Source organism: Falco naumanni, chromosome 4, assembly GCF_017639655.2.
Source record: "Falco naumanni isolate bFalNau1 chromosome 4, bFalNau1.pat, whole genome shotgun sequence".
Classification (NCBI taxonomy): domain Eukaryota; kingdom Metazoa; phylum Chordata; class Aves; order Falconiformes; family Falconidae; genus Falco; species Falco naumanni.
Genome location: NC_054057.1, coordinates 31,705,754 through 31,733,242, shown reverse-complemented (window position 1 = coordinate 31,733,242; position 27,489 = coordinate 31,705,754). Strand labels below are relative to the sequence as shown.

The following is a 27,489-nucleotide window of genomic DNA, read 5'->3' as shown; positions in this document are numbered from 1 at the left end:
TGTCTGCCATTAAACAAATTGAATATTGCAGAATGGTTATTGCAGCTTTTTGTACAAAGGTCACAATATAAAAACACATGTTTGGCATCAGAAAATATTACTGTAAATCTAAATCATGTATACACATATCAAGTCACACAGGATTGGAGGGGTTGGGGGGGCAACCACCTACAACATTCACATGTAAAAAGAGCATGAAAGGGTTAAAACTGTCTCAGTCTTAAATTCATCCAACATTTCTACTTCATTTTTATAATTTTCTGTGTGCTTGCAGTGTTTTCTAATAACAGGTCAATTCCTTAACTCACACAGGAATTTAAATTACAATAATCATATGCATTCCTTTCCTCAAGAAAGGAAACACCTGTTGTAATTAGTTAATTGCTGACTTTTTGTAAGGTTTTGGAAGAAAAGTGACATTTACAAATAATTTATATCTGAAAAACTTCAGAAGCAGAGAAACACATGAATTATAAAATGTATGAAACTCAAAAACTATTTTGAGACAGTAACAGATGTTTTCACTTTGTTAATTAAAGAAAAGCTCTGTATCAAAGTACCATAATAGGATATGGTTTTTTCATAACTAAGACAGGGCTACTTTCTGTTCCCAGATGGGTTTAACACTTCTGCAATAATTGTTATTCATGACATAGAGCAGTAAGAAATAAAAATTAAGCCCTACAAAAATATAAGAATGTATGTTTCTGTAAAGAAAAAAAAAAGTATGTGTATATGAATCAATAGCACAACGTAGAAGGTATATCCAGCAAGGAATATTTTTTTTTCATTTATTCACATTTTTTTGTTATAGAATTCTTGCTGAAGTAGAGGAGAAAGTACATAAACATATCCATGTTTAAATATGCACACACACTCACATTTTTTTCATCTGAAACTTGTTTTTTCTCATCCAAATTTCTATATATAGAAAATGTGATGCCCTAAGCTGATGGTACTTTCTTATTCATTTATGTAAATCTGGTAATTTCAGTGGAATTACCCCAAAAAGGAGTTATGTCCTGTGCTAATGCTCTTGTACAAATATTCATATTTGATTCACAGCACAGGAAATTTCAAATAACAAGTATTCATGTGCTGTATTAACAGGCTCTGAGTTCTAGACTGACCACACCATACTGTTGCCAGCATGCTGGATGAGCTGCTGAAACGTGGTAGAGAAGTTGCAGTCAGAAGAAAGACCGACATGGAGGGAAGGCTCAAGGAAGGAGCTCAGGAAAGGCAAAATTTAGCTTCTCCTGCCATGTACAAACAAGCTAATTATTAGAGAGCTTTACATCCTGCAAGGTGTATTTTCAAGTGAAAGTCAAGTCTTTGGCACAAATAAATACCAGCAAAAACACTGTCGTTAGTACTAGAAATGGGAGGGAAAAATTAAAAAAAGAAGGTAACCCCCCAAAAAAAAACCCTGGGTAAGCTGATTGGTTCTGCTACTCTGAAAAATGGTATTTGTTACTGTTTCTGCAATGAATAGGAAAAAAAACAAAAATCAAAATCTTTGGATATTCCATTTACATCCATCATCATTTCCCACATCTTAAATAACGGCTGTCATACCAAACGGTACACAATTACCTGGTTTAATAAGGTACAAGACTCATGAAGGACTCCCAGCAAAGCAGAGTTAAGCACTGTGAGTACTGTGGAACAGGCCATATGAGCTGTCTGCAGACACGTGTGCTGAGAGGTATGCCATGTACAAGGTGCACATTAGGGCATATCCCGTGTTCCAGGTCAGACAGACCCAGGCTACGTTCACCTTGAATGCTGTAGAGAGGCCTGAGCTGTTCTAAGGAGCTGGCTGAATACAAGAATCTCAGCCCCACCAGAAAGGTAGTGTTTCCAGTATTTGGCAGCCAAAGTGAGCCCCAGCAGAATATTGCATTAATGCTGCTGGTACAGAACTTGGCTTTATTTGGATGCTATGTTGTAGGTGTTCCCTAAAACAATAAGTAACTTCCTACTTCTCGGTTGCTACTTAACATTCCATCTTTCCCACCCTCACCTGTTCTCCGTACAAACCAATTTACTGGGGCTTTTTTTTATACAATAGCTAGAGTTAATTTCACCTACTGCATTTAATGTCATAGGAGTTATACGTGTAAATCCCTGTACTTAGAGATAAGATATTCCTTTATGCCATTTTAATCAATCTTTGTCATGGGTATGTTACTTAATAGCTCTGTCTTCCTATAGAAAATGAGCAACTTAAGGGAAATGAAACTTTTCAAAGATACATTTTCCTTCTGGCAGCCTGTGAAATACACCATAATTATCCTCTTTCAATGAATAACGCTTGAAAGAAAATGAACGTTCTGTGCACCAAAAGGTATAATACAATGACAATCTCAACTGCCTTGTAAATAAAAGGAAATTGTTTTTCTACTATGATCTATATTGCACAGAAACATATATACATGCTTTATAAATATAAACCCAAATCAGACTACCAAGCCATTGTTCAAGGTCCTACTGCTTCCTAATAACAATAAAACCAGCATTTCACAGCAACAAGGGATTGTATTTATGTGCCTAAAAGATTCAAACTGTTCTGAATTATGGACTCCATCCCCAGGTTGATGAGCCTATTTGTATGAGTAAGGCTCTTGCTGAACACAGCACCTCTTAAAGGTGAGAAAGGAAAAGTTAAAGGTATCTAGAGGGAAGAGTGCACCCCAAAGCTTTTCTGCTGTGTGTCTGGGGAAAAACAGGAAAAGGCTTTTTTAATAACATGATCACATTGTGACAGTCCAGCCCACAGCCTTTTATTAGGAAACACATACTGTATTTAACAGCTTGGTAAAACAAACGTTTGAATGCTTATCTTACAAACTAATGGGTGCAACGCACAATTTAACTAAATGGTTAGGACAAAGGGTCATTTATCCCTTTCATGGTATCTGAATCTGTCATTCCAGTAAATACGTGCATGCAGCAACAATAAGGAGCCAAGGCCACACAGTCCTCAGTAGCCAATATGGGACACAGGCAGCCAAATACCAACCTATCCCTCAGATAGTTAGCCAAATCCAAGTTCTGAGTTATGAAAATTACCTCTCTACCAAGAAGTAGGAATTTGTTAATGTGGAAAACCTGTGAATTTATTTCTTACTTCCTCTTCTTTTTCTTTTTCTTCCCCCTGCCCCTGAACCCCTGCCTCCATAGATAAGATACTTCTGATCAGTGATAACACATCACAGCATGGAGTGCTTTGTTCCACATCTTCTAGAAGAACCACCAAAAACTGGAAAGTATATATCAGTAGAAGCAACTTCTGATCTGCACACTGCCTTACGCAGGTCCCGGGTGTGCAGGAACAGGTGCTTCCACAGGGAGAGATTTGCAAGGGTTCCATGCCCTTGTCAAACGTGCAACCTCGGCAAAGCCAGAGATCAACACCTCGCACACGGATGAGCTATACCATGCCGCTGCCCTCAGTGAGACAGCAGCTCCCGCTGCCTACTGAGCTTGTGCTTGAGATATGGAGCACAATGCCTGGTGCGGTGGCCAGTTACTGCCATTCAGCAGACAGAAGAGGCAACGCGCAACGGCCAGGTGCTGCAACGGAAATGTGCACAAAGGAAGTGGGATATTCAACGTGTCATGCAGATGTTTAGAATGCAACAAAATAATGCAGACCAAACTAAAGACAGGGCAGTACATAATGCTACTGAACACTACCCTATTTCCTTACGCTTGCCTATACTATAATCCCCCAAACAGGCGTTACCCTGCTTGAGTCCCACACACTTGGAAACTCTACTCCAAGCAGGGCTGGCACACACTGGGAAGACAGATCATCTGCCACGGTCCTTTCTTCTCAGTAGATTAGCAACTACAGTGCTCATGAAGGACTTGGGATACAGCAGGACTAGATCCATAGAAGAGAGAATGGTTCAGCTTAACAAGTCTTATCTGGCAGAGCAGTACCCTATTCCCATTCCTGCTCCAAGGACTGTTCAAATATTTGATGAACTGTCGCCACATGCAGCACATTCAGAAATTCGTCTCTCTATCTAGTCAGCTGGAAGTGTGGTGTCTAACCCAGCCTATTACTTAGGCTCCACTTAAAATAAAAGGAGAGAGAGTCACCTCCAGCAAGCATTCTAGTCTACCTGCCTTAGACCCTTGTTCAAGCACAGGATAAATACATTTCTTGAGGAGACTCTGTCTACTGGCTATAGGGTTGATTTTTAGACACTGAATTTAATGTCACCCTAAGAGGCCTCACAAGGATTTAATTTACTGCAAACACAATGCACTCACATAACTGAAATGAAATTCCACACAGAAATATGTGAAGTTTAGGTTAAAACTTTGATTTATGATGTAAGATGTTCAGAATAGCGATGATGCATGCTTGGACAGGAAAAAAAAATTGAATAAATTTAGAAATTTTTTCTATTGTTTAAATTTTGAAGAAGTATTTGGATTAGAAGGGTTAACTTTGCTGTTTAGGTGATTTTTATGCCTTCTTAGTTTCAATCAAAGACAGAAAATAAAATTCCAAAAACATTAAAAATGCTGTTATTTTCAGAGCAATTATATAAAATTTAGGAAAGAAATTAAAATTTCATACAACGATAATTTTATGTTATTTTCCAAGCAGAGTAATTGAGGCATATAACTAAATGAAGTGGATTTGTGAGTGAAACAGCCAAAGCGTTTTAGATTCATGTAGGGCTATAACTCATCATATGTATGTTTCCTGAATCTACACCTTAAAAGTAAGTTCCACATGAGTTTTGTTGTAGTTTACATTCAAATAATATATCTGAATTCAGACTTCTCTGAACTTCATATACTTAATGCTTTGACATATATTGTCAGTGATTAGACCTATTTAAATAGCCAGACAGCACACATATGGACCCCTCCATTTTTACCTTCTTTTTGGGGAACACACAATCTGCCATAAACCTTTTAAATATAACTTACTGTACTGCTTTTTAAGGAAACTTGGTTTCTTAATTTTTCTGATCTGTGACTTAGACAAGTTGCAGGGTTTCTTGGGTTGCTTCCATTAGGAAAAAAAACACCAGTGCTAGATTTTCATTCTTCATATGTCTTCCTTACCGTAACAGACAAAAGAGCTTTTTCCTTAAATTTAGGAAGACTGAACAGAAGGCTTATCTAACAGTTTTATAGTCAAAATTTGGCTGAGAAAGCAGTCTTTCTCTTCACTTTTTCTAAGAAATGCATCAACAGATTTTCTATTACTGTGTTCAGTGCTTCCCCTTTTCTCAGGTTCACTGTTCTTTTTCTGTTATTTTTCACAGAAATACAAATGTATATGTTTATTACTCAGCAAGGGTTTCCACCATATATGCCCTGCTTGTATCTTCGTTATGGATAGAGAAATATACCTCAGTTTGTGTACATAGCTCCTGAGAAAGGACCATAAATGATTTGCAAGCTATCCCAATAAGGTGTTTACACATCCCTGTTATCTATTCCAGTGAGTTTGAGTCTAGCTTAGGACAGCATGTAATTATTATTTCCTTTGATGTTTAACTGATTTAGTGACTGGTTTTCATTAGACATATTTCTGCTTCCTTGAATTCTGAATACCAAAATGTATTACCTCAAGTTCTTAAACAGATATTGTGATCAAGTTAATTTACCTTTTTTTTTTTCTTTTTCTAAAGTAACACAAATATCCTGCAATGCTGATTACTAAAATTGGTAGAACTTGATTATATCGGTACTATTTTCTTTCATCAAACTATATATATATGTGTGTGTGCACAAAAATGCCTAGTTAGGATTGTCAAGGCAGCAATTGAATGATTTCACTTAGATACTCTGTCCAAACAACACTGTTTCTGTACGTTGAATGTCTTAACATAGACCAACTATGAAATAGCTATATTTAGTTATTTTTCTCTGTGGTAATGTGTTAATGGCTATGTTGACCAAAACTGTCTAAACAAGATCCAAAATAAGGGCAATTACCTTATTTATCCATTACATTATCCAGAGGATTTGATAAAAATATTATTATAGAGAGTTCATTATACAGACCTTGTACAATATCATAAATAACCTAAAGTCTACCAATATTGAATAGACAATGCATATTCAGTGTATGTAGTATATATACTGAGTATATAGATCACAGTTTCTTACTTTTTCAACTTATGAAATTAATTTATATTAGAGATCTCAAAATTAATGATGTGCCAAAATTTTAAATTTAGAGAATTATAAACAGCAAGGAGAAGCCACCCGGCCAGAGAGTAGTTTATGAAAGACTCCCATACATTAAATTAGTCTGCCAGTCTACAAAGTTTATAAGTTGTTTAGAGAACTCTTGTCAGGAATCCCCTGGCTATAGGGAAGATTGGAATAAGATTCTCTGCCTCCGCTGCAGAGTGGAATTTGACACCTAATAAGAAAGGTATTTTCTCCTCTCTCACTATGTATAGATATTCTAAAGTGTTTTAAGGCCTTCACAGTCTCTACGTGTCCCCTGCTTTTAACTGTAGTGAACTGTATACACGTTATTCTGTTTCCAAAACTTCTGCATTTCCATTCAGAAAGTCATAACACAGTTATTAACAGAGATTTCCACATGGAGTTATTGAATCATATTGGTAAGCTTGGTTTATGCCTAGGTGTTGTGACATGAATGCACATTGTTTTGAATTATTCTAGTAGCCTGGCATGTTGCTGAGTAATACTCACTGCAGCTCTTAACAAGCTGTGCAAATCAACTTGGAAAGTACTTAGTTAAGTATCAGTGTGCCTGGTAATGTACAAAATAAATAGGAAGAAAGTATTGCACTTAAATATTTATAGTCTAAAGGTTTCACCTAATAATAGTTCATAGATAGTGTCTTCAGGAATGAGTCCATTGAGGTGACTGGAACTACTTTTGCAAAACCAAGTTACATATATGTTTGCAATAAAGTCTTAAGAGACTTTAAACTTTAAAAGAGATTTCAGGACGGGGCACTAACTGGACTTCAGCAAATCAAAGCAAATCAAAGCATAACTACATCCACCCCAAAGGAATCCTATTTCACTAGAAAGATTTTCAAAAGATTTCTTTCCTTTTTTTGTCATAACAGGTTTGAAAATTTTATTTAGTATCTCTGTGAGGAAGAAAATTTTGCTGTTTTATACTTAAGTGGCATATGTATTTCATGTAAGATATGTTGTCATGATTCAGCTTATGTTTTGGATGTAATTTCAACAAGTAGCTCAGTTATTTACATTTATGTTTCTCAACTCATACTTTAGTTCCTATGCAGTATGTTCATCTTTTTAAAGCACTGATTTTTTGCATTTATCAATATCTGTGTATATCCAAACAAAAATCCTGTCCAAATAATGTTCAAGGACAGTTCACAGTTACATCTAAAATCTGTACATAGAAAAAAAATGATTGTGGATAGATATGTCATAGATATGCACGTACTAGAAGTTTTTAAAACAAAACAAATGGAAACATTGCAACTGTCAGATTCATAAAGTCAAAATACCAATTAAATCATCTACTTTCACGGATTGTCACAAATATATGTAGTTGTATTTTTTCCTAATGAATTGATTTTGTACAGTAGAAATTATAATGATAAATTAGAAATTAAAATGAAATTAAATTAGAAAAAAAATCCTATTTTTATCCTAATAACATTTGTTGAAAGACCATCTATACTTCTGCATAGGAGTTGAAATAAAAACTAGTATTTTTTTTCCATTACAAAGATTAAGATAGTATTTAGTATATTGAAGTTAAATAAGGTTTTCTTTTCAATGACTTCTAAGTTAATTAGACAAATATATTTTCATATATTTTGTATGAAAACATGAGAGCTAGTTACTAGTTAGACAGAAATATGATACACACACAGAGACATATATACCTATATGCTATCAGTGCCAAATTTTGCTCTTTAGCATACAGGCACAACTCCTAATGAGATAAGCAGGGAACGTATTTAAATACTGCACATTTTAAATTGCTATATTTCAATAAATTGTTTTTCAGACTGTGTTCATATAATCAGATTGTTTTTCAAGCAGATGTCAATTTGATTACTTAAAGTCCAGATTGTGGTCTTGCTATTGAGTATGGAGGTGGATAATGGGAATAGCAAAGAAAATACAAGTCTTTTTGCATCATCAGGTGACAGTAAATATGGAGAAAAAAAAAATAAAAGAGGGGGATAGCACCCAGTGACAGGACAAGGGGCAACAGGCACAAACTGAAACACAGGAAGTTCCACCTGAACGTGAGGAAAAAATTCTTTCCTTTCAGGGTGACTGAGCACTGGACCGGGCTGCCCAGCGAGGCTGTGGAGTCTCCTTCTCTGGAGACATTGAAAACCTGCCTGGATGTGTTCCTCTGCATTCTTCTCTAGGAGAACCTGTTTTATCAGGGGGTTGGACTAGATGATCTCCAGAGGTCCCTTCCAGTCCTTACCATTCTGTAATTCTGTGAGTAGCCCCCGAAGAATACACCTTTCCTGAATCACACAGATATACAAGAAAGAAAAAAAGATTTGGCAGAACTTTGACCCTTTTTCCTGCAGTAATGATCATGCTGCATGTAGATGTCTTATGTTAGGTGATACACACAAGAGCAGGGGGAGGACAGCAGCAGAACCTCACACAAGTTTCTTCTTTTTTGGAAATCTGGAAAGTCCTCCTGAGGCTGTTTGAGGCGAGCAATGCAATACGCTCAGGGGCAACAAAGTACCCAGAGTGAGGAGACAACCTTCACTAGTCCATGCAAGTATCCCATTTAAGGGCTCCGACTTCGAGTACTAAACTTCAATTTGTGTATTTATGGTCAAGTTATAAAACTATAAAGACAACAAGAATACAGTCTGATATGCAGTTGAAAAAACCCACAGTTACATTGCAATTGAAAAAGACTAAATTAAATGTGCGTGCCACTCAGAAGTCCCATATGAGAGGATTAGATTAAAAAAACCCAAAACATCACCACACAAAACCCAACACCAAAATCTGATATATGTAACCATATGAAAATATGAGGATGTTTGATTGCTGTCTCCTAGAAAGTGTAGTGATTCAATGCTTTATTTGGACATAAAATGAACAGAAAGAATATTTATTCAGAATAAGTAAATAAACAGAAGTTAACAAGCAGGTACACATTTACCATGCTTCTCAATGTGGCAATACCTATTTCTGCACCAGGCATTAAAATTTTACAAAATGTTTTTTTCAAACTAAAAAGTACAGTTCAAATGTGCCTAAGAAAATAATCAGTTAGACGATATCAGGCTCTCAGGTTTGCTTGTATAAAGCTAGTGAAGGAATCATAGGGCTTTAGAAGTGACAGGCAGTCCATTATTTCCACAGTAGGTAGATTAAGATTCATCAAAACTATCTGAGAAGCCTAGACATAAAATGGATTGAATTCCATTATTCAGCAATAATCTTGACTACTGAGATGAAGCAGCACACTCGAACCTGAAAGCCTATCTTAGTTATCAGAATTAAGTTACTATTGTTTGCAATATAAAATAGGAGTGGATGCCTAGAGCAAATCAGTTTGCTCTCAAATGCTTATGCCACATTAATTTTGGAGTTTTACTTTGAGTTGTTTTAACCTTGTTCCATGGACTGAACACCCATTTGCAGTCAGATCCTGTGCCCCCACCATTTAAAAAGAATCCAGTTTGCATGCTCAAGACTGCTCAGTGTTGTAAACCAGAATGCAATAAACACAGGCAACTCAGAAATCCAAGAAATGTACAACTGTTAAGTGCTAAAAAGCTACTGTAGCTGCAACCAATAATACTATCTATGTACTCAGTGATGAGAAAGAGGTGCTCTAGCTTATGATACTGAAAGTAAATCTCTGCTTTGAAATTGCTTTTTGGTTGAAGCTACTTCCATCCACAGTGCATATAAAGTGATTAGAAACTCAGTCATGAGACTAGTTTTTCTGAAGGAAGGTGCTTAACGTTTGCATTTAAAATACTTCAACAGATAAAAATATTAAAAACTGAACAGAAGATCCTACATTACTATTATTTTATTTTCTACTGTCCAGGAAAATGGAAACGGGGTGCAGCAACACCGTTCTACTAAACAGTCTGTAGACTGAAATAACTGTTATGTGTGTATCAAATACATACAAAACTTCAATAATGAAAGAGGTTGTAACACCTTGTTTCACTGCTATCAAAATGTTGAAACATCCTGTATCCTTATGTTGAGAAGCAACACAAAAAGAGTATTTTTGGTGAGTCTATTACCCAATACCTGCTTTCACCTCTTGAACATCAGGACATAATACAGAAGTAGTGTATGCAGAAGGTTAGGAGCTGATAAAACCCCAGCTGACAGTGTGTGTTAAGTTACTTTCAGATACTGAGAACAGGTATCAAATTGCTAAAACACAGAGCAATTTCGAGTCCTAGTACTTATTGCAACCTCCAAGCCACAGAAAACCACTTTATTCCCAAACTTTTGTCATCCAGGTAAGTTAGCTGAACTAAAACTACAAAACATATTGATAAACTAAGATACAACTAGTGATTTAAAAATTACTGCTAATGAAATGTAAAAAATAGGCCATCCAGAATGAGTAAAAGGATCACAATAACATCAGTTAAAGCCCTAATCTTTACTCATTTTGAATAAGGAGGAGAAGCTGGAAGATACTCTGAAGCAAATGATATTCTTTTCCATAGGATAAAAAGAGGAAAAAAAAAATGTTTTCAAAGCCTGTTCTGTGCATTCCTTGGTGTGAACAGAATGGCGTTTTATAATCACTAGAACTTGTGATATGCAGCAATGTGTTACAATGCATATTCAGATTCTACAAAGTAGAATAGAAATTACTATTTACTGTAGGTTTTGTAAAGAGTTATGATTAAGAAAAAAAATTATGGAGTAATAGTGTCTAATCACCAGTAGAATATACAAGCCCTGAAAGGATTGATCATGCCCATGCAAGCAAGCTACAACATATGCATTCAGGGACTGCATACAGTCCATAAAATGTATACACAGCTTGCTCTTGTTAGTCTGAAGTACTTTCCTACAGCCTCTGTCCAAAATTTGTTAGAAACAGGGCAGGATTATCCCCAAGTTTAATGCACACTGACATTTAGAAGCATTATAAATGTTCAGAAAGCATTTCCTGACTCCAAAAACTCCAGGTACTTCTAGACTGAATATTGTAGTAGCAAACAGTGCCACATGGTGTGCTTAATCTGCTTAACAGGTAACATCCCGGCCAGGTTTGCAAGTATATAGACTGTAACTGTCAGCACGTCTTTGTTTATGCCTTTGCTCCAGTGCTTCCCATCAGAAAAGCTAAATTCACAAGAAGAGAAATAGCAAAGAACTGTCTATCCTTTTTCTTGACAAGAGGCAATACAAAGATAATTATACAACTAAGTTGACTGGATGGAGCCAGATAGCCTACATTAACCTGTAAGCTTACCTTGGCATACAAACTTCAATTCCTTGGCATCTGTGACAGTGGTTCTTTTATCTGACCTCTTCTTTTCTGTCCGACGGTGACTACGTCTTTTCTTTGTCTCTCCCCAAAGATTTGATCCACCATGCATGCTTGGGATATTCAGAATGGCAATTCCTTCCAGAGAAATATTGATTAAGTCTAGCTGAATTCCATCACACTGATTAGCAAGGAGAAAAAAAAAAAAAAAGAAAAGAAAAGAAAAAAAAAAGGAGAGAGAAAGCAGTAAGAGAAAGGAAAAACAGAATGTTCTACCTTTCAGACATTTTTACTCAGCAGTTCATCATTCAATATTGTTAATGGTTTATTTAGTGTTTTCACATAAGATCTATACTTGTGTTTGGAGGTATGAGATAGGAACTGATCCTCATTCAGAAAGCAAGCAATGATTCCTATTCAGCTCCTGATTGCTTAGAGTGTGGGACCATTTGGTAGGGTCTTGCTGTTATCTGATACCTATTCATTGACCCAAGTGAAATATATTTGTAGCTTTACTACAGCTATTAGCAGAAAAACATTTGTACTACAAAAATTTCTATAGCGATAACTGGAGGTTTTCTGTTGCCTGTTCCAGCTAAATTGTCTGTCTTATGATTTTGCAATGATACTTGTCATTATAACCCCTGAGTCCCTTCCACATGAAGCTGAATATGAAAGTCCCTGCGTATAGACCATATACAGCTTTATGGAGAAGAGTCTAAGCAGGCCCCAGGAGCACAGAACACCACACAGATAATAGTTTCAAACCAAAGGCACAACTGGCACATTAGCATATGGCTATGCCTGACAAATAACTACTTCTGGGAGGTTAGATTAACAAAACTGGGTACAGCAAAATGTTGATGTAGCTACAGCACTTATCCCAGAACCTCCATCAGCCAGTTCTCTGAAATATGCACCACAGCCAAAGCAAAACACAGGGTATGGAGCTAAAGAAGATATATCAGTGTTCTAAAAGCCTTCCAAGACTTACTGGACACACAGAGGAAAACTTACTCTGTGGGACAGTCCCTTAAGTGATGGAATTGTTACTGTAGGGCATCTTGTGTCACTAGTGCTTCTTATAGCAAAACTGGACATAAAGCCATTTTATAGCTGTACATTCTTTTACTAGATCTGGCTTCAAATTTTATCTTGTAAAGGGACTATAATTTTCACTTCAGGAGAACAGTCCCTGAACTGTAACTTATCAGCCTGTTCAGGGACAAACTGCAGCATCTTCTCAGGTGGCAGAAGCCTATAATATTTGCAAACACAGTTCACCTGGCACGTGTTGAATGAGATGCACCTAGCTTGACAGGATACACCTAGCCTTCGCTGACTACAATTTACTCAGGCTAAGTCCTTCTCCCTACCTACATGGTTTTAGGATCAAAGGGAGCTCCTAACCATACAAAATACAGAAAAACACTGAAGAAACTCCAGAGAAGACGACCCAGCTTCAGATTACTGCAGTTGAACATGCAGGTGGAAGGCAAAGCATTCAGTCTTACTAATTAGTTCACTGAACCAGCCAAATTTTCCAGGATTCATATACCTGTACCTTGGCTACAGGCAGATTAGTTTCATTCCTCACAACATAGCCAGAATATATAGATATACTGGCAATTGCACACACTTTATCATGTATAGCAGCATATTTTTAAACATTAGATCCTACTCCTGCAATGTTTTATGAGCCAGTAGGGGGTCCAGTCATGCATTTAAAACTGATTAAGGGTCTTATTTTGTAATTCCAATATACAATAATCAGGAAGAAAACTGGAAAAATAATTAGCTGTGCTTCAGTAATAGTCCACTGACATCATGCAGCTTGCTGCTCTGTGGATCACTGACACTTTTTCCTCTCTGCCTAAACCTTTATCACAGCTTTGAAGAAAAGCAAAGTACAGCTCAAAAATAACTGTGCATAATTATTTGTTTACCCTGAAGCTTTCTGAGATCACCAAACAGAACTGTATTATAATGCATACTCTGCATCTTCTTAATTCTTTTAAGAGTGTAAATCTGGAGAGAGAATAATTTTAAGAATAAGATTTCCATTTCATATTTGCTCTTCATGAATTAAATTTTAAACCTGTGAATTACATTCATATAGGGAAATCTTTAAAATCAAAAGACACATCTGGAAGTGAGTTGGCAGCTGTGGCAACTACTGTAATTGAAAATGTAACCTATCACACTTTTTTAACAAGAAAAAAAACATGGGTCTTCGCTGTTATTTTGAAAGCAAATTCATAGTTCCCCCCTATATTTTATACATATTAAATATTAAGATGATTTATTTTACTAAAAATTCTGCTCATGTTTATGCTCACTTACTGCTATACATTCTAGATAAACAGATATTAATTTCATAATTAAAAGTAATCTTGTGTAAATACCCTGCAGGCCTCAATGAATCAAACACATACTGTGTGTCAGGCCTCCCACTGTCTTCAAGTGGAATGTACTGGCTGGATAATTAGATAGTACATATTTTTTAACCTTATTTGCATGCATATTATATCTTTTGCACACTGACAAGCAGCAGTAACAACAAAAGTCAGATTACCACAGGGAATTCCCACAAAGAAGTCTTCATTTCTTATAATTTGCAGCCTAAATTAAAATAATTTGATCTTTGACAAGGATGAAATGTCAAGCAGAAGGGGGTCCTCTACAAGCCACGGCCTGTGGCTTCTGAAATCTGCCTAATTTATGTCAGTCACTTCTTAATACATATTTAAGTATTACACGAGAAAGATGATAAATATGCAATCTGACACCTTTGGTATTTCCCTGCTGTTAATTTATAAAGGTCTGGCGTCCCCCAAACTGACTGGAATTATTTAAATAAAAGAAGAATTGTGAAATAGGATGGCACAGGGTCTGGCTTCCATTTTCACTCAATATTGAACACAGCAGGTAGTACACTAAGACAATTATTTGACTAGGCCTCAGAATCCCACAGTGACGAGGAACTTTCTGAATTAGTAAAGGAGAATTTCTTTTGTTCATACACAGACAAGAAGTTTGAGCTACAGGTAGCTCTGTATTGTCCTAACACATATGCTACAATAAAAAACCCCAGATGTGTTCTGAGCCTTTTATTTCCCTTTTTTTTTTTTTTTTTTAATATACATTTCAAATACTGCAGTGATACTGCTAAATATAAAAGCACGCTTTTAAAGCACAGAGCATACCTGCCTAGATTAGAAATGAACACTAGTGCTTCTGGTTCTGTTTTGCCTTCTTTCCTAGCCTCAGTCCCTTTTTGGGTAGTATATTTTACACTTCATTCATTATATCAAATATTTTCAAATCACCTCTGAGCTGAGAACATACATACCTATGCCTGAAAACAGCCAAGATCAAGGTTTTGCTATATGATCAAGTACAATATCATGCAAGACTACATGACCATTTACATTCCTTTCTGCCACCCATTCATACCAGGTGGTATGGGAGGACCTATGATGCTTTTACAGCGTTGCAGGTACGGACCATGCTATCCCCATGTACACTGCATCTGTGCTTACTCTTATTAAATACCCTCCACACACCTTTCTTTTTTTTCTGAATTGGAAAGAAAGTGTAAGTGCTCTAAACAGTAAAATCTTAAGTCTTATTTACTGACACATTATTATTAAAAATAAATAGTTAATTTTGCTTTTTTTTTTTTTTTTTTTTTTTTTTAACCTTTTAGAACCTATGTTTCTCTCCTCAAATTCTTGGATCCCAATTAGGAAATAAAAATACATCTTATTCCAGGTAATGTAAGAATTTAGTGTCCAAAATTTGTTCTGCATTTCACACAGAAGAAAATATACAGAACATAAGACACATTATTGTTTATCAGGAAAGCCAAACTTAATAATGTTAGAAATCAAATATAGGGTTCAACAAATATTTGCCCATGGAATGTTAGATCGCTGTCTCCCAGCTCAGAGATACAGATCCTTAATCTTCACAGGCTTTGTTCATTCAAAGTTTGGCTATAGAGCAAATGCATGCTTTGTGCATTTTATTTGGACTTAAATGAAGTATCATACATCAAGCTCTCATTTGCAGCAACGTCCCCAAGCAAGGGGCAGCAGGTTAGAAATCAGATGAAAACAGCGCTGCTCCCAAGTGTTTCTAATGTTCAAACAAGAAACATTAAATACAAGCATATTGGCAAGCATTGTCCATTTAAATGTAATTTACTCATTGTAAATAAATTTGTAAATAACTACCTCCTAACACTTGCATAAACATTTTGGAAACTATTTCCCCTATGCTTTTTGTTCTTAATTATAGGAATAATGATAATGATCAGGACAGATGAAGTGAATATTAACAAACATGTCTCATATAATGTAATATTTATTAGTGATATTGTTGTTATTGATATGAATTGTTAATAATTATACAACTGGTATTAGCAGCATCACAAACTTGCACGTATACTTGTTTGCTTTGGGATGCTGAAATTTCACCACCCTTTCAATGGTTACAACTAGATGGTTTAGGATCACATCTTATTATGTTTCAGGCTATGTAAGATTTTTACCAGACAGAAATATTTTCTTGGGAAAGCCTGCTCTTCAATTTGTGTTTAACGAAAAGGTACATTTAACACACAGTATATTAAAATGAAATCAAATGAGGTAGCCATTTCTTCAAATAACTAATTGAATATTTCCCAGGCTACATGTACTTAAACCCATATGTGTGAAGCACTGTCTTGGGAAGCAAGAGTTTTTTATTTGGTTTTGGTTTTTTTTCTGTTTGTTTTTTTTTTTGTGTTTATTTGTTTGTTTTGTTTTGTCTGTCTTTTATGGGGTTTTTTGTTTGTTTGGGATTTTTTGTTTGTTTTTAATCTAACTTGTGGAGCATGTTTCCACTTTAAAAAAAAACACAAAAACTTAACAGTGTAACAGGCAAGTCTGGCACCACAGGTCTAACAGTTTCGGTCCGAGTATTCTTTGCTACTGTCCCACTACCAGATCCATGGTCTTTTCAGATCACTTCAGACTTTGCTGTTCAGGGGGCTTTGACAAGACTCATAGCTCTCATCATACCTCTGTGAGTGCCTCATGACATTATACAAATACTCCATTGACATGTGCAGTTTCTCGTTACTATTGGAAAGAAAAGGCACCATAATCCTCTTGGAAAATGATTTAATTATTTAACTTCAATTCTCAGGTTTGTACCTTCACTCATTTCACATTTTTCATTTACTTATTTATAAGTATCACCCCCCCAAATAGTTTATGTAATGTAGCCACTTACTTATGCTATCAGCCATCAAAGTAGCAGTGGCACATTATTTTAAATTCCTATTTTGTCTGTAACTATCCTGTGTCTTTTCAGTTAATGTTCAATGCATAATGGAAAGATGACCCCATGTGCAGATAGAAAAGCTATTTAATGAAGGGGAATGATTCAAAAAAAATATATATTCTTTAACCTTTATTCAGGAAAGTAAGTACAATTTTAGGGAATTGAGTTTTAAAGGTTATAAAAACTTGGGACCTAGAAATAATAAGATTTTTTTTTTTTTATTTTAATCCTGCAGCAGCTCTCACTCCCTCCGACAGTCTTTCATTTTTCCATCTGACCTAGCCACACTCCCTATTGATTTCTAATGTTATATTTCACCTCTTGACCTCGTCTACTGTATTAAGACTTCACTAATCATCAAACTGAACTTTGTTCCAGTGTGCAGGGCTACACTACAAATAGACACGATAAAAATAATATTTTGGAATATAGGGTCGAAAGGATGTGCACTGCTTTGCCTTGTTGGATTCAGGCACTCTGCACCCTTGCCCCCTGCACTTCAGCCAAACTAGTGACATTTCAAGGATATATGCAGCAATTAGTTTCTTACTTCTATTTCTACAGATTCATGCAGCTTCTTACAGGTGGCTGAGAAAGTTTCCGAAGTGCCAAATTCAAAATACCAAAATTTGTTCTTCATTCTGAAACAAGAATAAAAGAAAAAAGAAAGATCTTATTCACTATCAATATGTGACAAAAGTGATCATCCTGTCTTCCATTATAAGTAATGGCAAAGGCTTGGGAACATGTGACATCCCATTTGAAATAGATGAGCTCATAATTTTCAAAGCTTAAATGTTGGTGTCAAGTTGTATGATATCCCCTAAAGGGATAACAGGAATGTGTTGAACTGACAGGTTCAAATGTACCTTTGACTTTTCTTTTTCAGTGACTATCAGAATATTTTTTGTCACTTAACCAGTGACATGCCTCAGAAAAACGTATCGATTTTATTTCATGTCTTACACCTACTATATGGTTTCTGATTCATGGTTCAAATCTTTATCCCACTGAGTACTAGAATGTGCAAGCAGGGCACTCCCATCATGAAGAAGAGATGAGACAAAAATGTAGCTTGCCTTAAATTAGCTAAAGGTAAGGTAAATGCTTATCGTTCATGATGACAGACGAGATATTGGAAGAAACTAAAAATTCCAGACCTAACAATCTTTAGATACTTTGCAGTAGGAAAGCTGTATTACCAGGCAACTAAATCATAGACACATTTTAAATGGGTGATGAGACCTGCAACTTGAAGTTCATTAAGAGATTCTACAGAAAAATAAAACTGGATATAATGCTAGTAATTTGCTTAATTTATCATGACAGCAGGCAGAGATTACGCTTTTTTCTTCTTAAATACATAAAGACTGCACTTCTGTTTTACCAGATTTATTGCATACTGTTAAACACAATCAGGACACCAGCAGTACCATTTAAAATAAGTATGTGCAGTTTTGTAGAACTCTCATGAGTAATTATTATTCTTTAACAAAACAAGAAGCTAAGCCAAAAAAAACAACAAAAAAAGACACTGAATTAGAATTCATTATTCACACTTAGGAATCAGATATGAAAACAGTTCATCCACTTGCATAAAGTGTTCTTTGTCACAGGCACAGCACAGTGTGCTTGGAACTTGAGACTGAGTTTCCATGAGCCAGAAGTGAAGAGCGAAATGCAGATGAAGATGACTGTCAAACGTGTCAGCAAAAGTACAAACCCTGCCCTTAGTACTTATTTCAAATAACACACAAAAGTCTACTTAGTGGCTCTTAAAGTCACAAAGGCACAAGGAGCACAACAGCACTGGCCACTCCCAGACACCTTGCTGGCACAGGAGTCAGCAACTTCTGGTGCAGTACCAGAGGTCTGCAAGGACATCCAACCTGGCAGCCTGTGTCGGGTGGGGAACAGAACAGTAAGGAAGTCACACACTCCTGATGAAAAAGTCACAGGCATTTCCAAAGGTTTTTGCTCTGGGATAAATGGCAACCATCAACCAGAAAGGCTCAGAGCAGATTCAGCTTCCAGACTTCAAGTGTATGTGACTGGAAGTGATCTGACATACATCCCTTCTATACCTGCAGATCAGTTAGCACACTGGTATGGTGACCTGGGATCAACTGCCCTATTTGTGCCAATGTATCTGAAGAAATGTAGAGGTGTTCATTTCGAAACAAATGTGAACAAATTTCGGAATTCCTTTTGGGTCCCTCTAGAAAATCCGGATGCAGCTATTTTCCAGCTACTTTCTATGCAAGGACAATGAATAATGAAGAAATAATAATAAAAATAAAAAAAAACCCACAAAACCCTGATGTAAGTATTCAGAAAAATACTTTGTCATTTCTTTTGATCCTATATTAAGATCAACAAGCCTTTGCATCTTCTCCTTTGAGAGTCTTTCCTCTTGCTATTCAGTTATTTTTACTCCAAATGAAGCATGTTCTTTTTCTTTATTGAAAACCTGCTTAAATTGACTTATTAGCACTGTATATACTAAACTCTGATTTGCAAAGATAAAACTGATATAGAGTAATTCAGAATATATTGTGACAAATTCATGTATTTTGAGTTCAGCAAAACAAAACCCAGCGTTGTCAGCGCACTCAAGGTTTACTAGAAAATTTGTATCTATAAATCAAAATATTTTAGGATTATATGACAGAAGATTAAGTACATTTATCAGATGAGGTTTTGATGGTGGGTGTATTTCTTGTCATTGCAATATAAAGATTCTATTAGGCCAAAAAACATAGTCTTGAGTCTGTCCTCCTTTCTCTAGTTGACTATTGTCTGGTTTTAAGGATAAACAGAGAACTGATAGCTTTTCCAGTACAAAGATAAATGTAGATACAAATAATTTTATTCTTCATTTTAAAAGGATTTACCAACTCCCTTTACCAGCCATGAAACAGATTCAATTGCAGATTTTTATTCAAATGCATTATATATTTTATTGTACTGAAAATTGTCTTAGAACTTTTCTTTTATGTAAAACAGTTGAATGTAATAAAGACAAATCACATTAAAATTTCCATAAGGAAGACCAGTCTTACTATTATAGCAAATATTCTAATTTTTCTAATAAAAAAAATTCTCTCTAAATTCATATCTTCTACTTGCATTCTTCTTCCAAACAGGTGAAGTTTATCTGCTTATCAAGACAGCAGCAAATAGTAGAAGAGTCCATTCAGAAGATTAAAAAACGTACTGTCATGGCAACTCTAACTTCTTTCACAGTGGTTTAAGTAAATTTTAGATTGGTAAAGAAATACTTATTTAATGACAATTTTGGATCATTAAAACTGTAAGAAACTGAATCACAGGCTGCTGTCGTGTCTATTTTCTTTTTCTCCTAGAGGTAATTTAGGCTTGTTCCAAATTTTAATAAGAGATAATCAAAATAAAGACAAAGTCTGTTTCAGGGGAAAAAAAAAAAAAAAAAGTGCTATACAGTAGCAATTTTCCTTACAACACTAGTTTTGTTGGAACAGGAAAGGGAATAGATTATTTTACAGGAAAGGATTCTTGCATTGCTTCAAAGTGCATAGCTAAACTCTTAAACAACTTTGTGTTTGAAAATACAATATAAATAAAACATCAATCACAATTAAAGGCTGACTTATCTAATCCTGCTATTGGATTACAGTATGCCAAAATATAGACAGTCTATGGATGTAGGAACAACAAAACAAAACTGTACTTCAAGAGACTAAACACCTTTTATGTTGGCAGTTTTCCACACCCTCAAGCAATGGTCAATTTTCTGAGAAGGGGAACCATTTTCTTAAACAGGGATGAAACAAATTAGCCAGGCAGTATGGGAAGGCTAATACTGTCATTTCTTAAGTGTTTCTATAGTGTGGATAAATATCAGTCTTAGACACTTGGATATGTTTCTTGGAAAAGTTCAGGTTAATATTTTGTAATCAAGGCAAAATGATCAAAATAGTCTGTGATATGGGTTTGCTCCATTATCAGTTAATCAGAAACCCCCCTACTGCTAAAACTATTTTATATAACCTTTCTGATTAGGCAATTACAAGGCATGTCACTGAAAAATTGTCCTGTATCTAAATATGGAAATAGTAAATATGTTATTCTACACCTGAAAGGCGCCGGTACTTCACTGCAGTATGCACTCTCTCTCAGAACGTGCATAACAATAGACCAGCGATGGACTGCTAATAAAATATCACAACAGTACAACAGGAGTATCTTTAATGTTAAGAAACAAATTCATGTTCTGGCATTAAGGGTCTACAGTTGGGGCAAGAGTTTATTGCTACATTTGTAAGTTTGTCACACTTTCTACCACATTGTACTTACACTTCTTATATCTACTGTTTATATTTATTGTATTTATTTCCACTTTATTTTAATTAAGCAGTGTCAGGCTTCAATGACTTGAGCTAAAAATTCCTACATCAGGAAATTTCTGACTGGAATTTTTATAAAATTTCAGCTGAAATACTTTGACCATTTTTGAAAATGACTGGAGAAAAACATGTATATTTGCTTATATTAAGTGTGTTTGATAACATACACTTTGAACTGTTTTAGTACAGCTACTTTTTCAGAGCAGAGATTTTAAATTTAGCACAAGGATGGCCTTGCATCAAGAATATGGCTTTGGCCATCTGTATGAAAATACATACAGAATTTAACTATATTATTACCATTTGGAAATACACTCTGGGAAAGCTTTATTTTCAATATTCTCATATGGCAGAGAAAGAAAAAAAAATTGTCTCTTGTTCTGTCATCTGTTACCCTTTAATCTATACAAAGTATAGATATTTTTATTGATGAAACTACTAAAATTCTTAATTTTTCCAAGGTAAATTCCTTGAAAAGTCCATTGCCCGGATGCCATCTCTACCACAAATCTGTGCAAGAAAGTCTGCTCTTGGACAAGCAGCACCTGATTTCCTCCATAAACTATACTGTTCCCCAAAATATAATCTCTAAGCACTGCCTTTCAAAAATATTTTTCTTAAAGGTATTCCAATTATGTTGCAAAGCACTGTTAGTTTCTCAGTGAGTGTCAAGGGCTGGTCTCACTCTGTATCATAAACTCATACAGTTTCCTGCATACAGCTCCCATTTGAAGAGCAGCATTCATGAACAGTGTACAGAATGTAATGATTAAACAAAAAAAACAAAAAAAAAAGTTCCACAGGGGTTGGGGGTGGGGGAAGAATAGGAAAGAAACCATATACACTAGATGCTTATCATCTCATTCACCACATTTCTGGAAGGTCTTCAGAGCCACAGATTCAAGGTAAGTATTTAATAGGAACAGGTCTCTCTGGCTCCCTTTTCACCCTTGTTCACTCTTTTGTCCTCTGTTCCAAGAAAATGTGGAATAACATGTAGAACCACTCTGCAGGGAATCAAAATTACCAGAGAAGTGTGCGGAAATGGAAGTGTGAGCCAGAGGTGTATTTCCACAGAGAAGAAACTGTGAAGAGACCAAGGGGAGAAAGTTGACAAGTATATGTGGAAAAAACAAAGGAGATCGTCATCAGGGAAAACAAGAATCAAGAAAGAGAAGAATGGGAAAAAGATAGGAACCTAATTTCAAAATGCAATGAAGTTCTGCAATGCTGATAGAAGAATGATGATAAAATAGAGAAGGGAACAAAAAGAAAATAATCCTAAAAGAGATCCAAGTAAACCCACCTATTTTTGACGTCTGAAAACATGGATAATAAGGTCTAAAAATGAAACTGGGAGTATAGGAAACACCATGCTGGGCAAAAAAGCAGAACATCTGTTCCAATATTCTGTCACTGACAGTGGTTAGTACCAGAGACTTTAGAGAATAGTGGAAAACTCCATGTAGTATACAGCTGGGAATAATCTAGCTTTCAGGAAGGTTTATTATTATTTATGATTCTATCAAATTGCAAGAGGGTACATTTAAATTAGATGTAAGGAAGAATTTTTTTTACAATGAAGGTGGTGAGACATGAGAACAGGTTGCCCAGAGAAGCTGAGGGTGCTCCATCATTGGAAGTGTTCAAGGTCAGGTTGGACTAGGCTTTGAGCAACCTGGTCTAGTTGAACATGTCCCTGCCCATGCAACCCAAACCATTCTATGATTTTAACTTTTAAAAGTTTGTGGCCATTTACATTATGAAGCAATATGAAAAACAAAACAACAAAAAAAAGAAAAAAGAAAGGTTAGCCAAATTTATGAACGCAAATTATCACTTAAAAATAAAAAAGGTTGTTTACATTAATCCATAGTTATTAGAGTTTGCAATTTTGTATTGCATTAAAAACCCTCAACAATATAGAAACCTTAGTGCTGGTTCCCAATGTATGGGGAAAAAAGTTGGTATGGTAAAAATTATTTTAAGGAATGCCTAAAATTGCTGTTGTTTATTGAGTTCCAGCTTGAGACATATATTCAAGAGCAAGTGAGGTAAAATTTACAGCAGATTGTATTTCATGGTGACTGTACTTTGTATTTCTGGTAATAAAATGTGCTGATATGCTGGATTTCATCTAATTAAATAAATACTCAATATCTGACAAAATAAATACAACTTCAGTTGCTAAAAAACATTTCAATGTTTTGTACAATTCAATATAAAGGAAATTTTTATCAAGTCCTATCACTCTCAGAAGTTTTCAACAGACAACATATTTTCCATCTTTTCTTACTGTTCATAAATCTATTATCTAGGTAATTTTATACTTAGGTAAAATGATTTCATTGCAGCACATAATATATATTAATAAGAATGTATGACTTTTTCTAATGTTCTTCTTTTCTTTCCACTTCTGTCTTAACAATCATATAATTCCTGTTCTGCTTTATAATGAATCATACGCAAAGGTAAGGAAATAGCCACTGGAGATGCACATCCATAAGAGATTTATGTGTGACTGGCATGATTTTAATAGAGACATCTTTGTCAATTTTTTCTTTTTCCATTACCAACTGTACTTATGGCAAATCTAAGTGTTAATCTCTTATGGCACATAGCATAAGCAGAGGTTGCATAGGAAAGTGCAGAAAAGTTAGAATCTTGAAAGAACAGTTCCAGTTTTACAAATAAATACAATTTTCATGTTATTATACAATGATACCACCTGTACTTGGAAAACTACCTGATAAAAGCTTATACCATTAAGTTACACAGTGAGATCATTCTTCCTGACATTTACTAGTTCTACTGCTGCAAAGCGGTTTTTGACTCCGTTTTCTCTCATGCTTTTTAATACAGTTTTGCACTGTAGCTCACAGCTCTGCATGCATCTGGTCTGAATCTCAGCTGTCCACCTGCCTGCCCCGCTTCTCTGCCCCACTTCTCCAGCTCTCTGCCCAATTGTCTCCAAACTGTCCAGTTTGTTCCAGCTGTAACTACCATCCTCCTCCCTTGCCAATTCACTTCTAGTCTTACCTTCTGCTGTGCTCTCACATCTGTCCAAGAACCCACTCTTGGACACTTTGTTCACTCTGACCGCTTCCAGTAATACACCCAATTCATGAAGAATTGAAAAAGGGCATTTCAGTACTGAGTGACTGGGGTATAATGTGTGTGACATTTAATGTGGATAAATATAAAGTGATGCATATATTATCCTAAATCTGAATCAGCTCTTGCACACCACGTCAAGAACCCAGATTTGGGATAACACATAGGAGAAAACAAAACAATCCTAATTTTACAAAGAGCAATGAGTTCTCAGGGACAAAGTCTTGAGCTTACAATAGCTGAAGGAAGTATTGGAGCAGAGCTTAATAGCATTTACATGAATTGTGTTGTGATGCTGAACACTACATGCAGTTTTTCTCTCCCTAAAGAGGAAACGTGAAGGGAGGAGAGAAAAAAGCCCCAACGACAAAGAGTATAAGAGAACCGGGAAAATTATGGAGAAAGAAAGTGGGGACAATCAAAATATTGAACACCTTTTGAACTCTTCAGCCTAGAAAGGTGATAAAAGGGAGAGAGAACAGATTTCTCTGAAATCATGTATGCCATTGATAATTGAGGATAAATAGAATGTCGGGGTTTAAACCTGGCTGGCAACCAGCACCATGCAGGTGCTCACTCGCTCCCCCCACAGTGGGATGGGGGAGATGATTGGAAGAGTAAAAGAGAGAAAACTTGTCAGTTGACAAGACAGTTTAACAGGCAAAGCAAAAGCCATGCATGCAAGCAAAGCAAACCAAGGAATTCATTCACCGCTTCCCATGGGCAGGCAGGTGCTCAGCCATCCCCAGGAGAGCCAGGCTCCATCATGTGTAACAGTTACTTGGGAAGACAAACACCATAATGCCAAATGTCTCCCCCTTCCTCCTTCTTCCCCCAGCTTACATATACTCAGCATCATGTCATATGGTATGGGATACCTCCTTGGCTAGTTCAGGTCAGCTGTCCTGGCTGTGTCCCCTCTCAGTCTCCTGCCCCTTTTGCTGGCAGGGCCCAAGGAACCAGAAAGTCCTTGACTTAATATAAACATCACCCAGCAATGACCAAGAACATCAGTGTGCTGTCAACATTGTTCTCACACCAAATCCAAAACACAGCACTGCACCAGCTGTTAAGAGGAGAATTAGCTCTATCCCAGCTGAAATGAGGACATAGGGGATGACTATTAACTGCCTCTCCCAAGAAAAATCTAGGACAGGTGAGAAAGACCTAGGAGGCAGCAGATATAACAAACAAAAGGTTTCTTTACACAACATGCAATTAAGATGCTAAAAGCTTACATCAGTTCAAAAATTATTGGAGGGAATAATGGAAGAAATAGCCACTGAAATCCACATGAGAAACACCACAAAATGAAAATATCTTTCATGTTACCCTATTCTTCTCAGGCTTTTTGATAGATGGCACTGGAGAAAGAGCACAAGGCTAGATGACCTTTTGGCTAACACTGGATAAGTTTTTGTACATTCTGATGTTTCTGGTCCAAGCAGATTTCCTCTTTTCTCTTACTATCTTTGCTGGATTATCTATTTCTCCGCAATAAATGTCTCACTACACATTACCACATCTTATCTCAGGCTTCAACTATGCATTTGGACCAACATATTTGTACAGACAGTCCAGCTATGAGTACCATTTAGTTCACACACTCCAGACAGGTACTGATGTTCCCAAACATCAACCATTATCTGTATATTTGCAGACAAAAGGTGCAGCAAATGCACTGGAGGTCTGTGCACTGTTTCCTGATTTTGCTGGGCTACTGATCAGAATGTAATTTCTCTAGACTTTTGAGAGATATGTTAGCCAGACTGGTAATGCTACCAGAAAACACACGAGCAAAACCAGAATGATAATCGTATCCATAACCTACATTCTGCACTTAATAGCTATGAAACCTCTTTTCACTGAACGAACTATGATGCTATTCTCACAGGCCCTCCATACACTGCAGACTCCAGTGGAGAGAAGCCTACTACTATAATCTGTACAGAGAAGAATCTTATCCTAAAATCCAAGCAAAAATGCCTACATGGGAATATAAACAACACACTCCAATAATTTTAAGAGTCTCAGAGTGAAACTCAGTGACTTTTGAGCTGTGCCTCAGATTATGTCCGTTTTGTGCCAATATGCAACAGGATGTTCACAAGAAAACAGGTTACACTCAAATGAGACAAATTACAGGTTAACCTACAGCACCTGGTATAAAAAACAGTTATTATAAAACAGTGGAATACCTGACCGATACAGCTTTACAATACATCACTGTTTCAAATGTGTGATAGAAATATCTCTTTTAAATAAGGAATTCTGACACTTGCTTTTGAATATATTCTGTTTTAACAGCAAGTTATTAGTAAGATCAAAAAAACAGAGTTTAGTTTCTCAGAATGTTTACCTAAAAAGTACCTTCATTTTATCTGTGATTTAAGCTGCTATTTTGCTCCACTAAATGAACATTCCTGTAACACTTCTTAAATTCTTTGCGTCCATTTCCCATGATGAAGATTTCTGCTCTTAACATTGTACTTATTTTTATCCCCATATTTCTTTTCAGTTTCTTTCCCAAATTCCCCAGTCTTGGGAGCAGATGCTGAGGCACCAATGACTCATTAATCTGAAGAGGTTTTTTATCATGAACAAAAATAAAGCCTATAAACAGCTCCACATTTACCAGCCTTGGTCGTACTAGAGAACCAAGAAAGCTCTTTCTGGAAAACAAAACAAAACAAAAAAAACCATCAAAAACCCAAAACTAAAGCGCCCTCTCTGTATATGTTATGAAAGACCTGCTATCTCGGAGCAAGGTCCTAGACCTTCACATTTCATCTTTAAATTATGTCAGATGAATAAAACAATCTTCCTTCCCCTTAGCCACTAATATGGATATGTAAGCGCAGATATGACACTGAGCAGTACTTAAATTACTGAGATCATTGTTAAGGTAGTTCAGAGGTTCAGGGACAGGTTTGCATGGAACAACTCTGCATGGGCTGCTTCACATGCACGACTGTAGCTCTGTTTTAAGAAACAAACAAGCAAACATACACACAAACAGCTTTTGTTTCCCTGTAATGCAGGTGATTATATGTGATTAAATAATATTTTTCTCTACCCAGTATTTTAACTCCTACTGAAAAACTGAAGCATCTCAATACTGCTATTCAATTCTTGCCAAAAAAATCCTTCCATTCCCTTAAAATACTTGAAACACCATGCTTTACA

The 27,489-nt window shown here is 36.0% G+C and overlaps 1 protein-coding gene across 2 annotated transcripts in view; it reads right to left on the bottom strand.

The window, feature by feature from the left end:
- DGKB (diacylglycerol kinase beta) overlaps window positions 1–27,489 on the bottom strand; it is a 362,852-nt gene that overhangs the window by 68,070 nt on the left and 267,293 nt on the right. For both annotated transcript variants that reach the window (XM_040593354.1, XM_040593355.1), the window contains 2 exons: window positions 17,355–17,445; window positions 11,459–11,654 (listed from right to left, as the gene is read on the bottom strand). In XM_040593354.1, the coding sequence (XP_040449288.1) occupies window positions 11,459–11,654; window positions 17,355–17,445 (287 nt within the window). The remainder of the gene's footprint in view (window positions 1–11,458; window positions 11,655–17,354; window positions 17,446–27,489) is intronic.